Consider the following 17,125-nt stretch of genomic DNA (forward strand, 5'->3'; position numbering starts at 1 on the left):
AGACATGAAGTCATCACTTCACAGATAGAAAAAATGATACAAAGGCCAAAACTGCACGTTTTTGTTTGTGAGACTAAGTGTGTATTTGTGAGCCAAGTCTAGTGTCCGACAAGCCGTTTCACTGCTTATGTGGATTTACTGTGCCCTGTAAACAGGCTGCTGAGAGGGTCCATTGTTCCAGCAGTTAATACAGCAGCCGTGCAGCTAAACCCAGTGCTGCTCAAGAGCCAAATCCCTCTGACTGTTATCCCCGTCCTCCCAGCTCTCCCTCAGCCTCCATACTGGACCATAACAGTGCCTACCTCCACACGCTATACTTCACATTCCTGACAAACAGTTAGTAAAGCATATCATATTAGATAAATGATGGCTTTAGTTTAACTGCAATGCAGCCACTGTTTTGATCAGCAGGCCAAGCTGCTGAGTGCTGTGTAAAGTCAGCATCACGGTCTAGCCTTCAAGTGCTTGTGGGAGGAAGTTGTCTCTCACAATTCATATCAACAGCACATTAGTAGCTAAAGCCTATATTTACCATTAATTAATAACATTAATTGCGTTGCTGTATCCCATTGCTGTCAACTCTTTGGAGTGTAGATAAATCTATCGTAGCCTACAGAGTAGTTACATTTTTTATTTACCAATAAAAATAGGCAGCTTTATTTGAATAAGGACAAATAAGAAGAATATAACAGGCGCATCCATCCATTTTTATCTGAACTACTATTGATACTTTGGACTTGATTAGTTAAAAATGTCAAGCTGAATACAAAGTGCTGGTGTAGGAGGTTTAACATTGGCATCAAAGAAAAACAACATGCTCTGAGAGATTATTGATGAGAAACCAGCATGAACAATTTACTGACTGTTGGAGATTATGTAAGAAAAGGGACTAAAATGAATAAAAGTGATTAAGTCTTCCAGGTTAAGACTTGGCTGGCAATAGTCTCTCTAAGAAGTTATTGGTCTTATTGTTTTGAGCTCATTGTTGTTCTGCATGTTCCATTGGTGTGAACATTTTATTTAATAGGGATGTCATTATTGTTATGTTTTCCTTTTTTTTTTTTTTATTCCTGTTGTCCCCCAAACCTGATGAAATGAAGCCTATGTGTGAGTGCAATTTAAGCCTCCATTTAAATGAAACAAAATGCATCACTGATCATTGATTTCCTCTCTTACCTTCATTTCTCGGTCGAAATCTACGTTCAAAATGATGCTTACATTGGAAAAATGCTGAACTTGTCGACTAATCAATGACCATAAATGCTGTAAGCAATTAAAGTTAATCTAAAACAAAAGTAAAACCAAATGTTTGAGTCCCTCATCAAAAGTGCCGTCACGGGCACGCCCACGCTTCCCGAACGCGAGCACGTAACGTTAGACCCGTTAAGAACATGACGTCAGTACGTGCTTGAGCCTGCCCGAAAATGTTCTCCTGTGTTGTGCGGTTTCGAAGGAGCGCAGGACTTTGCCATGAAATAATACATTTTTACCCGTGAGGAAAACAAAAACAAACCGTATGATTTTAAACTGAAGTTATTCGCGCCCCCGTTAAGTGGTGAAACTGTGTTTTTGGGCGACTCCAACGGGAAGTTTGTGTGATCGTTTCTCCCGGAGTGATGTCGAATCCTGGGACTCGGAGGAACGGGTCCAGCATCAAAATCCGACTGACAGGTAAAAAAACGAGACCGAAAGAAAGCGCTTACGGTGCATGTTTTAACTGTAGCTTCAATGTTTCACCCCTCTCGCCACTATCGTGAAGTGTTGCTACCAGCAGAGCTAACAAGACACCGCCAAGTGTCTTTGGGGCTTTCGGGTCTGCCTTTTGCCCAAACATCCGGTTGTTGTGTGGCAAATACAGAAGCACAAGTGCTAGCTTGTTAGCCGAGATGCTAAGCAAATTACCGAAAGGACAGTCGAGAAGGAGTCCACTGTCCTGTGGCTCTCACAGCTCACACGTCCGACCGGCCAGCTGCTTTCAGGTCAATAAGAAAAACACCAACAGCTTGAGAGCCATGTTCAGAAACTTTATCGGTTCATAGCACTTGCCTCTTAGCCAGCTAGCGTTAGCTAATAGTAACACTGGTAGTTAATGTTGACCGCTAACGCTTTGCTAGCTAACGTTACACCCATTTTTTGGGGCTGACCACAAGCCAAACCCGTCGCCTGACCCGAATGCGACGAGCGCTGTATCAAAGATGAAAGCAAATGTCGAACAACCGCCTCTCTGGAAATTGATCTGTCGGTAGATTTGACATGTTAGCCTAGTTTACCCATGAGTATTGATTGGCATTTCGCCGCTGTGTCAGCTGCATCTAGACAAATGTCTGACTCACTGAACTTGTCCTTCCCCAGAGAAGCTTGACACGTTTGCTTCTTTGGGTACACTGTACTCGACTCTAACATTTTTGTCCATTTTTTGGGTCAGACTCTCCTCTGTAAGGGCACACAGGAGTCTCTCTCTCTCCCTCTCGCTCGCTCGCTCTCCGTCCCTCATACACACACATTCACACTCACTCACTCACATGCACAGCTGGAACAATGGTTTTTACTGTAGCTAATGTGACCCCACTGGGCACCCAGGGGCCTCTATTCAAATGGTAATAGCCACTCTATGCCGCTGGGCAGACGCCTTGTCCTTCTCCTGATTCAAACTTGAGTAAACACACCAGCATTTTCTTGATGGCTGACTTGCTGTGGTGTGTGTGGACCAGGGTAGGAGGGCACTCTCAGTGTATGATTGTGATGGATGTCTTGTGAGCATAAGTGCTGTCCTGAACGCCATTGAAGTTACTAAAAATGTCCACCATGTGCTGACAACTTATTTTTCTGCTCTGTTCCCCTTTTTGTGAAACTGGATGTCAAGAGCCGCAGAGCTGGCATAATTCTGACAAATAATAGATTCACAAATCTGACACACTTTTCCCACTTGTTTGCTTAATTCGGTTAAACGTCAAGTTTATCTGTATTGGGGACTATGACATTTGTCTCCACTGGCTCTCAACAGCAAAAACTCCTGAGCCAAGCTCTCTTAAGAAGACTAGGACAACCTCTTAGAATATAAACATATAGTAAAGCACAGGGGTAAAAAAAAATTTAAAAAAAGTGATGTGATGGGGCAAAAAAAAAAGATTCATAAGCAATCCAATGATTTGGATTATCAGTCAATTGTGTGAGTAAGTCTGAAAAGTAAATATATCCTCTTTTTCTTTTTTCATCATTAATCTGCAAATCTCCGGGTTTTTCTATTGTTTGCCAGACAAAATAATACATTTATGGACGTCACCATGGGCTCAGGAAATGTTTGATGGATTTTTTCCGTATTCGATCAATTAGTGCAATTACAAAATACTGTATTAATGTACTAACTAATCCATCAGGATTTTAATGGGTCCAATAGTGTGTGTTTGTGTGTGCAGTCCAGTCAGTCATTATTTCAGCTTAGATGCAAACAGAGGTTATTGCCCCTGACTGTGTCCCGCCCCCACAGGTATGAGTGGAATTCTAATTGGGTGAGGAATGTGTGATGAGCCAATGGGAGCACAATGCTGCTCCGCTGGCCTGCGCTCTGTTTAGTCTGTCAGAGAGAGCGGTTGTTTGGCCTACATCAGAAAGGCCCGTGTGTGTGTCTGTAGCAGGGACACAAACAAAGACCAGGCAAGTTTGACATTGGTTCACATTTCCGAGATTGCGTTTATGTTTATACAGACGCATTTCAGCCAACTGAGAGGTGATTGTTGTGTCTTTCTGTCCCTGTCATCAGTTTTAGGGGATAAGCTTAAAATAGCTGAAGGAGAAGCGCTTTGGGTATAAGAAAGTGTCACATTATCCCTAGGTAATGTGGTTTAGCGAGATGTGGATGGACAGTATTAGACTTAAGCGGGAAACGCATGCTGAAACTTGTTCAGCAGATGGTACTGAATCCAAATACTGACAACAAATGTCCTGTTTATTTATTTATGTTCTATTAGTTGTCTTTTTAAGTTTTTACATATACACATACCGTGGGATCCAAAAGTCTAAGGCTGCTTTCCCATTTAGGGGAATGTATACATAATCTAGATTCTTTGTTAAGGAATATTTATTATGCTACCGTTTGTGTAAAGTCCTTTTAGTAATATTTTCATATTGATTTGTTGACGTTGGCATGGTGAATGCAGGAACATCGTCAGGACAACGCAAAATGCAGGAAAGAAATGGGTCAGAAAGCAGAGGGGAGATGTGTGTCTGTTTTGAAATGAACAGGCTTGGGGTTTATTTAGAAAAATGCCATTGAATGAATAGAGGAAAAAAAAGTGATTCAGCAGGATAATGTTAATTTGCTCATGGGAAGCACGTGCTGCCTGGATTTTGGTGCCAGGTAGTCGGATTGAACACCGACTTGTCCAAGCAGCAACGTGAGGCAATGCCAGGACAGCACAGGTGCTGCTCACGAGAGAGGGAGAGGGAGAGAGAGAGAGAGGTGGAAAGAGGGTAGACGAGTGTGAGAATGAGGACTAACTAGAGTGAAGAAATAAAAAAGCTCAAACAGGATATGACATTGCCGTAATCTCCCATGAGTCAGTCTAGTTCTCTAGTACATCTGTGTGTGCATTTCAAAACAGTGTCGTCTCCAGAGTCTTGTCTGCTCTGTAAGGATTTTAGTCTTCATCATTTTTTGTTAGATTTGATGAAAAAGTGCTATCAATCTCGGTGTGCAGCATCTTGACAGTTTGGCCAAAGTGCTTGACCGTTATCTGTGATTTAAGCAGGTTTAATGAGCTCTAGAGCTTCTACCGTTTTATGGCTCTTGTCATTTACCTGAGGAATATGAAGTGTTTCCGTGATTAAGATGCAAGAGTGGAGCGAAGTTGCAAAGTCTTGAAATATTTGTGAGATTGTTGATTGCGCTACAAAACGTGCTGCGACTCCAAATTCCTTGATGAGCTGCTGGCCCGGCACAGAAGAAGCTCAGTTTTTCAGCGTCTCCCTTGAACTGTTTCTACTTGTTCCCTAAAGATTGGATGAATAGAAATCACCCCCCACACTTCCCCCCACTGCCTCTTCCCCCCCGTTCTCTGTTTTTTTTTAAAGAGGGGACATAAATGCCAAAAAAGAAAGCAGCAGTGGGGGAAATTGAGAACGAGCTGAGCTGTGGCTGTGTGTGTCTTTACCAGCCATGACCTTGGCAGGATGAGAAATTTCCTGAGATGCAGAGAAAAGGGCCTGTCACACATTCATTGCCACAGAAGAGCTGGTCAAGAGGCAAGAAAAAAAAGAGCGATGGGCTGAAATTAGGGGTGTCTCTTTCCTCTGGCAAGAGATTGGAGGGCGAGAGGGGAGGAGAGCACAGCAGTGACAGTGACAGAGAAAGTCCTCTTCTGCTAGTAAGGCAAGAGCAAAAACCAGAGAGTTGATTCTCGCTCCCTCTCTCTTCCTCTCTCTGTATTGTTGCTGTGTTTCTTTCATTGTGTCTGTGTAGAAAAGATGAGCTCTCAGTGAGGAATGTGTGAGTCAGGAGGAGGAGGAATGGACGGGCTTGATGAGGAAGAGGGAAGGATATCCTGCAGCCATTCTCCATGGTTTAATCACAGGAAATAGACCAGGCTACACCAGACACATCTACGCCACCACAGTCACCACATCCCAAACCGCCGGCCGACTCACTAACTTCCTAGGTTTCTGTCTGAGCCAGACCAAACTGTGCCAGGTTTTAATTGGATCTCAAAGCCATGATAACGGTTTAGGTGGTGTAGTAAGTCACTTAGCACCAGCGTGAATAGATCATGAGGTTGCTTTTGTTCCCCGGAGCCAAGATGGCCCCACGAATCTGCATTTCTGAAACGCTGCCAGTCTCACCCCCACCTCTGCTCAGAACATAGGTTGTATTTAAGACTGCAATTAACAATGATTGCCTTTATTAATTAATCCACAGATTTCTTTCCTGATTAATCTGGTAATTATTTAGTGAAAATTGTTAATTATAATCCTCCGTGGTGACACATTCAGCTCGCTCGCAGTCTGAGATCCAAAGATATTCAATTTACAGTCGCACCGAACACAGAAAGTGTGGCTGGGTGTTTGTTAGAAAGCTAGACTAGATACGTTGACTAGTTGTTTCAGCTCTGATTGTTTTTCCAAGAGTCTCATGTAAATGTACGCAGGAGGAAACTGAACCTTGAGGAATTTATGGAAAGACATTTTCCCCCCACTCTAAGCCCCCGTGTCTCCCACGCCCAGCTGGATTCAGGTGATTGACATGATATAGTTTCACATTCCACCTGATTGGTCAGATATGCTCCCATTGCTCTCATTTTGAAAGAGAGGATCTCAGAAACGGGGACAAACATTTCTCTAAAAACAATGAACAACAAGAAACAGAAACATAAGAGTCAGAATGGGTCTGGCTGTAAAAAAAAAAAAAAGTTTATCTTAATTGTCAGTGTTAAGGAGATTTAAAATCTCTTTTAGGGTTTCCGTTTTTGGACCAGCTGATTCAGTGCATGTTTACTTAGATTCTCCAACCACATAAAGTTTCCAATAATGGGCTCTAATGCAAACAGACTTGGCCATTAGAACCTGCAGTGTAAATATTGTTGTAGTTTTATGTCACCTTGTTTTGCAGGCACTTTTGAGCTGCATTACATAACCCGATGATGAAAACAAGCTGCTTGTTTTTGTTCAATGTCCACGTTGCCCTGTAATCAAGAACTGGACATGAGTGTGTCTCTAAAAATTGGCTTCTTGTGGTTCAAGTTGTGGTTTTCATGTTACAGCAGAACTCTCCTTGAGTCATCTGTGCCAGTTGTGGCACCACAAAGGGCCGTCTGGGCAATCAAACAAGCACATGATGAATTAAACTTATCAGCACAGACTTACAAATTCGCAAGGTCTTGGTCAGTTCGAGCCCTGGTGCTGTTTGGGTGTACAAGATGATGTGGCAGAGAAGGCATTCTGCCACTGTCTCTGTGGACAGCCTGTTTGGTGTTTGTGCTTGCTTGCGTGTGTGTGTGTGTACAGTGGTCCTTCTGACACCAGCCTATACTTTACTGCGCACTCTGTCTGCATGTCACATAAGTTTTCCTGCTCATTACCATCCCCTGGAATTCATATATTATCCTAACCGACCGTCTTCCTCCTCAGACGTTTTTATCTGCACCAGCATCCATTTGTAGCAGCCTACACACTGTGAGATAATTTACATAATTGTGTGCATGTGGCATTTTGTTCATAATGATGTTTTGTTTTGCAGTATTATGTGCCAAGAACCTCGCAAAGAAAGACTTCTTTCGTAAGTACCTCTATTATGCTTATTTTCATGTGCGTGAATCTTGACAGTGTGATGACTGGCGAGTGTGATGAGACGATGTGTTTCTGTAAGGATCTGTTTGTTTGCCACCGGCAAAGGCAAAGCTGTGAGCTCATTTGCATTAGTGTTAACTGTTGCTGCTGTACTATTCTGTGGTCGTACTATGCATTCCCACCATGCCGTCACAGCAGGGAAGTTAACTGTTGACCTGTGATAGCAGCATAATAAACAAGTCTGGCTGCCTGCACACACTGCAGCGATCGGCCCACAATGAGATGTTTGTTCATCTTCTCAGAGTTTGTGAATACGCCAGGTTTGTGTAGCCTCTTTTTTTTTTTTCTGGACTTGGTCCACCTAATACTGCCAGAATCAAGGTCATCCACAGCTATCTTCCACCACTATCACATCCTGTGATTACAATGTGCGCTCCTGATACTGTTAATAACAGTGTCGAGCAAATAGGATGTGTTGCTTTTGGGTCAGAGGACTGCACACTGCAGGTCAGCCTCGGAAAGATAAGGAAAGGAATCAAATTCAGCTGAATATCCACAGTAATGGAGATCTGGACTTAACTGTGCAGAGTGTTATTGCAGCTTTGTATTGTTATCGTCTTTGTGAGTTGATTTAGTGGACGGTTAATATGAGTTATGTGCACGCAGGCCTGCCAGATCCATTTGCCAAAGTCGTGGTGGATGGATCAGGTCAATGCCACTCGACAGACACAGTCAAGAGCACACTGGACCCCAAATGGAATCAGCACTATGACCTGTAAGTCTCTTACACCAAACCCACAGCTAGTCTACTGGGTACTGCTTATTTCTTTCTCAAGGATTTAAATACAGTTACAGATATTTTGTCATATTTTCTACAAAGAAATAATGTCTAAAGATGTTCTTATGTAATAAATGCACTGTTATTGCATCAGTGTTCTACTTTTAAAGTAAAGACATAAGAAAGTAATGTTTCTCTTTCAGCTACATTGGAAAGACAGACTCCATCACCATCAGTATATGGAACCACAAAAAGATCCATAAACGACAGGGGGCGGGCTTCCTGGGCTGCATACGACTTCTTTCCAATGCTATCAGCCGGCTAAAAGACACAGGATGTAAGTTCAATTTGTTACCAAAAGCACAAGCAAGTGAAGATTTTTATTGGTTGACTTTGGTTGTGATGCATTTCTTCCCCTTTCCCTTCCAGACCAGCGTTTAGATCTCTGTAAGCTCAACCCCTCGGACAGCGACGCAGTGCGAGGGCAGATCGTAGGTAAGGCCGGTCACAGACACCTTATCCCTCTCCCTCTCTCTGGGTGTCATTTTTCTCTCACTGTGTTCATATTCTGCCCTCTCCTTCTCTGTCACACTGTCATCACTGACCTTTACCACCTGCTTGTTTCCAGTGAGTTTGCAGACACGAGACCGCATTGGCAGCGGGGGCCCAGTGGTGGACTGCAGAGGACTTCTGGAAAATGATGGGTGAGTGTGTCGCTGGCGTGTGGTGAGAGTTTAGAGAAACACTTAGATATAAGCACATTGGTAATTGTATGGATACGTTTCAAAGGCTATTGTGTTATATTGTGTTCAGTTGCAAGACTTAAAGGGATATTTCAACATTTTGGCAAATTGGCCCATTGCCAATACCTATAGTTTTAGGTAGGTTCGTTACCTTTAATTGTCGGTGCAAGCTATTTTTAGAACGGCGGAGCAGAGCCGCAAGCAGCTCAGAGCAACGCTACAGGGGCTAATGGGATTTCTTGGTTTCCCTCATCAAACTCATCAAACACACAATCCAACAACTCCAAAACGCTCTGTGGACAAGTTGTGACCTGCACATTCATCACGCTATGAGATAATAACGGAACGTTACGAGACAGTTGTTTTCGAGGCAAATGCATAGACTGCTTACCGAAAAACTGCCCCTGATGGCAACGCGCATCAGCAGTTTTGAATGAATGAATTTACCTCGAAAACAACCCTGTCTCATAACCGACAATTAAAGGTAGCGAACCTACTCCTATGACTACAGGGATTATGGCAGTGGGACAATTTGCCAAAATGAGCTATCCTTTTAAAGAATGATCATTTTTGATTGTCTTTAGGAATGTTGCACTGAGTTTTCCTTTTAATGAAGTGTTACAAACAAAGGGACTAAAATTTGAGTAAATCTCAAAATATTTGATATTTTTCTAAGGGATAGAACATCGTTCTTGCAAAAGATTGTCCAACTTTTTGTCCATAAAACTTTGACAGTTGTTGACTGGGAAGTTCACCACATAATTTTCATACTTATGAGGCCAATCAGTGACCTCGTTTCCTGTATTGGAAACACTTGACTTTGTTATGTTTCGGAATAAATGTATTCAGGTTGAGGCTTTATCTGTCTGAATAATGTAATGTAATATGACAAACCTCAGCTGCACGATAATGATAAGGTGACGTCTGAACATTCTGTAAGTTGATTAGATTCTTATGACGACGCCACAGTCTTCCTTTGTCACTCTGAGATCCCATGTGAAGTGGTACTGAGACTCATTTTGGATGTTTTTTCTCAGTTTAATCATAATCATTTGTTTGTTTTTGTTTGTATGACTTCCAAATAAAAAGCGGTTGGCCTATCATGTGATTCCAGTGAAGCAGAGAAAATAAGACCTCAGTGGAGTGTGTGCGTCTCACACCGTCTGTGTCTATGTGTGTGTGTGTTTAGGCCCGTGTTTGAGGGATGTTTCAGCGAAGAGCCTCTGCCCTACTCCGACACGACTGGTGCCGCAGGGGGCGGGAACTGCCGGCTGGACTCACCCAGTCAGGAGAGCCGTCTTCAAACCCAGCGAATCCGAGGGCAGGACTCCAGAGGCCACGGCCACACCCCTCAGAACAGACCTCACGGGCACCAACCGCCTGACCTACCAGAGGGATACGGTCAGTCAAACACCAAATGTCGCTGTTATATATTTATTTGACCCAAATCTCTCCTGTCGAATTTATAAAGTTGTGTAACACATTTCTTTGTTGTGTTTTTTTTAACAACAGAGCAGCGAACAACAGTGCAGGGCCAGGTGTACTTCCTTCACACACAGACGGGCGTCAGCACCTGGCATGACCCTCGGATACCGCGGTACGATAAACCTCCTCACTTCACTCACGTCTCTACTCCAAGCATAACCTGAAATGAGATGAACCTTGAATAAACGCCACTGAGAAAGTAGGTCATTGCAGCGACAGAGGATAATACAGCAGATATATACAATTGCATCTTTGTAGCGCCGTGTCATTTTAAGGATTACTCTGACTTTATGACTGGGAAACTTCACATTCAAGCCAAGACGTGGATTTAGAAATGAATGAAAATGGGTGCTAACTTTCATGTCAGCATCACTTCATGCACCACTTAGCAGAAGAAGAGTAAAACTGCTCCGAGCTGTCCCCTCGCACACAAACTAACAGCCTGCTCCTCTGGCATGTCTTCAGACTGCAAAGGGCTGAGAGTCCATGTTGTCCTTATTTTGTTCTGCACTAATTACAACAACAGATTAAGGGAAAATTTCTAAGGTCATTTCCGTGGGCCTCCTCATAGTGGCTTTTGGTCAGTGTGATGGGCTAAGAACATAGAGTATGTAGGATTAGAAGTGTTTGGAAGTAGTCTGGTTGAAAGCTCAGTGGTCTCAGTCTGCTTCCTTGTCACTGCTGCAGGGACCTGGCCAGTGTGAGCTGCGAGGAGCTTGGGCCGCTGCCAGTGGGCTGGGAGGTCCGAAGCACCGTGTCTGGCCGGATCTACTTCGTGGACCACAACAACCGAACCACACAATTCACAGACCCACGCTTACACACCATCATCAGGTACAAGAATGTCCACACACACACACACACACACTTGAAAAATGCTATATATATTTTTTCAAATGGCAGACTAAAGTCTAGACCAAGGTGGCGGACATCTCTGACACAAAAAGTGGTTTTAAAACTAATCTGCTGTTAATCTAATCTGTCACTGCTATAATGCTGAACTCAGACTGGATCTGAGCATGACCTACTAACAGTCATCAGCTCTGTTAATAATGCTGAATCGTGTGATTTACAGAAATGTGGGTTTACAACAGATTTAGCTGTTCTGGGCAAATGCACAGTGTGTAATCCAGTCTGCTCTTTTTTTTTTCTTTCCTTTTTGTCAACTCATCTTGCCTGACTTCCTTCCCTCTCGTCATGATGTCTCCACCACCACCCCACCCCACACTACACTTTCTCCTCTGCTTGTCCCCGTCTCCAGCCAGCAATCTCAAGCGAAGGAATCCTCCCAAGCCCCCCAGATGGATGTGGGGGGCGAGGAGGGGGGAGGCGGAGGGGTGGGCAGCGGCGGAGGCGGAGGAGGAGACGGGGATGTGGCGGCCCGCTACGAGAGAGACTTGGTCCATAAGTTGAAGCTGCTCCGACACGAGCTGTCCCTGCAGCAGCCTCAAGCAGGACACTGTCGCATCGAGGTGTCCCGAGAGGAGATCTTCGAGGTGGGTGCAGCTGCGCAGCTGGGGACGAATGAAACGAAAGACAACATCTCCCCCTCTCTCTCTCTCTCGCTCCTGTCTTCTCAGTCATACAAACATGCAGAAGGATCAGACGGTCGTACGAATCCAGCGTGCAGAGGGGGCAGATGCTGTGAAAGTTTCCATGTATACAGACACATCCACACTCCTCTGACTCCTACACCAGTCACAACAAACCATTCTTTCAGTGTCTGTTCTCCATAGAAGAGAACAAAGGCCGCACTGATTGTGCCTATTAATAAACAGTGGAGCAGAGCATCACACAGAGAGAGAGAGACGCGTTGTGGAACCCTCGTTGTTTCCCGTGTGTAATGGGAATCCGTTGATATACATACGTGTGTGTGTGTTGTGTGTGTGTGTGCAGGAGTCGTATCGGCAGATAATGAAGATGAGACCCAAAGATCTGAAGAAGCGTCTGATGGTGAAGTTCAGGGGAGAGGAGGGTCTGGACTATGGAGGGGTGGCCAGGTAATTCAGAGTCACTGAAGTCTACATGTGGTTCAGATAATGCAATAATGTTTAACATCCACACATCGTCCCTGTTTTTAAAGCCCGGTTGGAATGTAAATACATTTTACTATACTTATCTACTATAGCATACTATTACGTACATTTTACTATAATCTCTACTTAATTTTCAGTATCTGAAGAGTAGACCATGTAGAGTAAATCTTTGGCAGTGTTTTTTTCAAATGATTTTTGGCAGTTTCAGTTTGTTTTATCTCTCTAACATCCAGTAAGTGAACTGGGCTGAATGGCCAGAACTAGCATTGAGGCTGTAAGTGCAGTAACAGCTGCACATTATCCAAGTAGAGCTGAGCGTTCAGAATGTATCAACACAAACAGGTTTTCTTTGGTCGTCTTGACCTTTTATTGTCTGACATTAGTGGAAATGTTAAATGATTCGAAACGGGTGATGGTGGTGAACCTAACCAGATTCATCATTCTGTAGAAATAATTGGCAAATATGATATTCTTGAAACTACAGATCCCACTTCTTGATTCTTTTTGTACCTGAGCTTTTGAGTTGATAGAAATACTGCGCTATGTCATCTAGATTTTTTTTTTTCAGTTTATTTTATTAGACTGTGACTTTTGAACATTTGTTAACCATGTGGTTGTTGTCTGTAGGGAGTGGCTGTACCTGCTGTGCCACGAAATGTTGAACCCCTATTACGGCCTGTTCCAGTACTCCACGGACAATATCTACACACTACAGATCAACCCAGACTCCTCCATCAACCCTGTGAGTTCACACAAACAAACGCGCACTCAAGTTCATCACAGCCTCAACTTAAGTAGAGGATTCTCTCTGACCCTCTCTTTCTGTCTGTCTGCGTCACTCTCTGCGTTTTTATTTCTTCCAGGACCACCTGTCATATTTCCACTTTGTGGGTCGTGTGATGGGCCTCGCGGTTTTTCATGGTCACTACATCAACGGGAGCTTCACGCTGCCCTTCTACAAACAGCTGCTAGGCAAACCCATCCAGCTCAACGACCTGGAGACCACCGACCCCGAGTTGCACAAGAGCCTCGTCTGGATATTGTGAGCACTTCCACCTCCGCACTTGTCAAATCAATCTGACAGCAGAGACATTTTTATCAATAATCTCTACATGAGTGTCATATACTGTAATTTCTCTTAACGCAGAGAGAACGACATCACTTCGGTCCTCGACCACACATTCTGCGTGGAGCACAACGCCTTTGGAAAGTTTTTACAACATGAACTCAAACCTAATGGGCGTAATATCCCCGTCACTGAGGAGAACAAGAAGGAATACGTAAGGTAAAAACAAAGAGACAATTAAGTTCCATCTGTCTTGCGGGTACTATTGTCCAATCTGTGCCCAGGGACAGATGCACAGAGTAAACGATATAAGAGCTGTAATGCACATTTTATCTCAGTATATATTTATTTGACCAACATCTTTTGTGTTTGTGTTTTTTCAGACTTTATGTGAACTGGAGGTTTATGCGAGGAATTGAAGCCCAGTTTCTGGCTCTACAGAAGGGATTCAGTGAGCTCATCCCCCAGCATCTCCTCAAACCTTTTGACCATAAAGAACTTGAGGTACATGCGCTGTCTCCAAACAGTAAAGCAGTTGTCACAATGAAAAGAGAAAGATGAAAATTTAACAGTCTGTATATTGCATGTCAGCAATTGCAGTCAGTTTTTTTCTAGTGTCCAGCTTGCTAATGTCTAGTTATCTTTTGTTCGTTTTCTTTATTTATTGTGTTTCCCATGGCTGAATCTGTCCCTGTCCCCCTCGTCCAGTTGATTATCGGTGGACTGGGGAAGATCGACCTTGCAGACTGGAAGACAAACACCCGCCTGAAGCATTGCACAAGTGAAAGCAACGTGGTGCGGTGGTTCTGGCAGGCGGTGGAGGCCTTCAGCGAGGAGAGGAGAGGACGTCTGCTGCAGTTTGTCACAGGCTCCACTAGGGTCCCGCTACAGGGGTTCAAGGCGCTGCAGGGTGGGTCATGCACTGGCTCAGACACCACACACATGTACTCGACACACATCAGTCATTTGATTTTAAACTTTGGTTATTACATTCAGATTTCTGTCTTCATGGCAATAATTATACAAGACCGTCCACATGGATTAGCAGAGTAAGGAGAATATAGCAGAGAGCCAGAGACCCTGATGAAATTTATGGGGAACAATCCCTCTTTGAACCAAAACCATGGTTTCATAGATTGAAGTAAATTCATATATAATTATTTTTCATATAAAAATATATTAATTATATAAATGTATATAAAACATATAAATTATCTATTACAGTAGTTTATATATAATTTAAATAAGTGAAATAAATTATCCATAGAGAAGCATCAAAGATTTCACCTTTTAAGAAACGTTCTTGATTGACTTCATTAATGATCAGTTGTTGCAGCCATGGATCAATGAAGAGATTGATTACTGTTAGAGATGTCCAGGATCAGTGGTTCATGCCCAGTCCAAGTCCCAGTAAATTATCTTTGAGTCCATGTGGATAATGAATCTTTATTTAATGTTTACGTCGTTCCACTCACTCTGGAAGAGTAGAGAAAAAACACATTAGACCGTGTTGGCAAAGGCTCCACGTTAATAAAATATCACAAGTCTCCTTTGATGGTACCAGATAGGAGTTTGTATAGTGTGCTGTTGCGTTTTTGTGTAAATCAGCGGAGAGGCATGTCAGTGTTGTGACAGGTGGTTTTGTGAGGCGTCTGAGCAGCTTCTTTTCTTACCCAGCATGAGCACAGTACTAAAATTCTGTTGCAAACACGCAAACGTCCAGGCGTTTTGAGAAGACACAGTTTAATTTGCTGCCGTAGAACTGAAGATTTGTTGTGAAATGTAATGCTCTGTGCACCGGAGTAGAGCAGTGATAACTAGAATGTATGTGTGTAAGGTTCTACAGGTTCTGCAGGACCAAGGCTCTTTACCATCCATTTGATAGACGCCAACACAGACAACCTGCCCAAGGCTCACACATGGTAAGGCTGCATAAAAGTAAAAAAGAATACTTGTCTTGTCGTTGACACATGTGGAGTCACTAATTCTTCCTCTCCGTCTCTAGTTTTAACAGGATAGACATCCCTCCCTACGAGTCTTACGAGAAACTTTATGAGAAACTGCTGACGGCTGTGGAGGAGACCTGCGGCTTCGCTGTGGAGTGATGAATCCACAACCAAAACCAACATACACACAGTCACACTTGTGCTTACACACAACTCTTTGACATTTTACTTATATACACACACCCCAACAGAATATCAAGTATACACGGGAGTATACAGCGTGGCCAAGCATCACAAGAACACACACACACACGGACAAACACACACCACCTCTTGCCACCTCTTCACCACCGAACTGTTGGGGGTTAAAGGAGGAAGCACAGCAGGAGGGGGAAGGAAAAAAACAAAAAACAAAAGCAAAAAAAGAAAAGTATTTTAAAAATTTTTCAGATGTTTTGAAGAAGCATTTTTATCCTTCAGTTTTAACAAGCTATGATGTCATTCTTCAGAATGTCTAACCACCACAAGTCGTGCTCGAGTCTCCGGGAATCAGCCAATCACATATGAGCCTGCGAACAGAGACATTGAAGTCAGATGAGTGAAGAACAAGGCGGAGATTGATTGTCTTTCTGTCTGACAAGCTGATTGACTGACTAGTATTCATGCTTCATGTTTAACCACTGTCATGTACCAGAATGTGTGTGTGTATGTGTGTGTGCATGTCAGAGTGGCAGTGCGAGATTGTGTTTGTGTCTGTCTGGGAGCGTGTATGTGTGTGCGCGTGCGTGTGTGTGTCAGGCATGGCACCCAGTTTCGCTGTTAAAAAAAAGAAAAAGAAAAAAAAAGGATCAAATGAGCCTGCTCCTCTGTTTGGTAACTCTTTGTCTCTTCCGTTTGTATCTGCGACCACTCTGATCCACTCTGATATTTTATTATTTATTACTAAGTGATTACCGACCAAGCTGCTATATGCTCTACAAAGAGCCGACACTAATCTCTTCATCACCCCCTCTGTCAGAGTCGAAGGGTCAGTTCACTTGCAATTTCAAGTAATCCACAAAGTGGGTTTTATTGAATTTCGTTACATTTTTTTAACATTCATATTATTGTGGTGAAATACTCTTGTCAGTGTATGGAAACTGTTAGTGTGTTGGTGTTTTGAATACCATGTTACATTTATTGAAGTGAAAGGGATTGACTGTCCCAGGCCTAATTTTAAAATCTAACTCTACTGACGTTATGGAGAGGACTGAGAGCATGACCTGGATTTTTTTTTTTTCAAAATGAGCCACGATGGACGGAAAGAAGGAGTCAGCTTCAGGAATTCTTTGGTTGTTTGTGACATGTATAATAAAATCTCATAAGCCTTTCATACATGTTTCATCATCCATCTCACCAACTTTTTTTTTTCCTTTGTGGCCCTGATGTTTCTCTGCCTGTCTCCTTTTTGTCAATAGCCTGAAAGTTAGAAAAAGTAGTCATTCTCCTGAAGACCACCATGAATGATCAAAGTCTCTTTACAGTCATTAATTTTCCATAGAAGTGAATGAAATCAAAAACCGAAATGTTGAGTGAGCAATGTGGAAAACTTTGGGATCTGTTGTAGATTGAAGTTTCGGAGACAGTTACGGAGTATCATTTCAATCAGCATTTTCTAGGTTCTGAGTTCACTGTGTAATGGATGCAAGAGTATTGTAACTTACTATGTACTAAACATTTATGAAAAAATACAATGTAAATAAGATTATATTAAAAGAAATTAAATTGAAAATACATGCTTTGTGTTATGTGCA

The 17,125-nt window shown here is 43.0% G+C and overlaps 1 protein-coding gene across 2 annotated transcripts; it reads left to right on the forward strand.

Moving 5' to 3' along the window:
- Nucleotides 1-1,385: 1,385 nt before the first annotated feature.
- On the forward strand, nucleotides 1,386-17,103 carry smurf1 (SMAD specific E3 ubiquitin protein ligase 1). Of its 2 annotated transcripts, none has more exons than XM_085784778.1 (18): nucleotides 1,386-1,671; nucleotides 7,229-7,267; nucleotides 7,945-8,053; nucleotides 8,260-8,393; nucleotides 8,486-8,551; nucleotides 8,685-8,760; nucleotides 9,989-10,200; nucleotides 10,312-10,396; nucleotides 10,972-11,118; nucleotides 11,546-11,780; nucleotides 12,181-12,284; nucleotides 12,948-13,062; nucleotides 13,184-13,362; nucleotides 13,468-13,605; nucleotides 13,770-13,890; nucleotides 14,095-14,296; nucleotides 15,233-15,308; nucleotides 15,392-17,103. In XM_085784778.1, exons 1-18 carry the CDS (start codon nucleotides 1,617-1,619, stop codon nucleotides 15,489-15,491), a joined length of 2,193 nt encoding a protein of 730 aa, XP_085640904.1. In that variant the 5' UTR covers nucleotides 1,386-1,616; the 3' UTR covers nucleotides 15,492-17,103. The 2 variants fall into 2 exon arrangements, with proteins under 2 accessions (XP_085640904.1, XP_085640903.1); XM_085784777.1 differs by having other exon boundaries at nucleotides 1,400-1,671; nucleotides 15,224-15,308; nucleotides 15,392-16,007.
- Nucleotides 17,104-17,125: the final 22 nt, after the last annotated feature.

This window comes from Trachurus japonicus, chromosome 8, assembly GCF_045865225.1.
Source record: "Trachurus japonicus isolate A0001 chromosome 8, Traja_1.0".
NCBI lineage: Eukaryota > Metazoa > Chordata > Actinopteri > Carangiformes > Carangidae > Trachurus > Trachurus japonicus.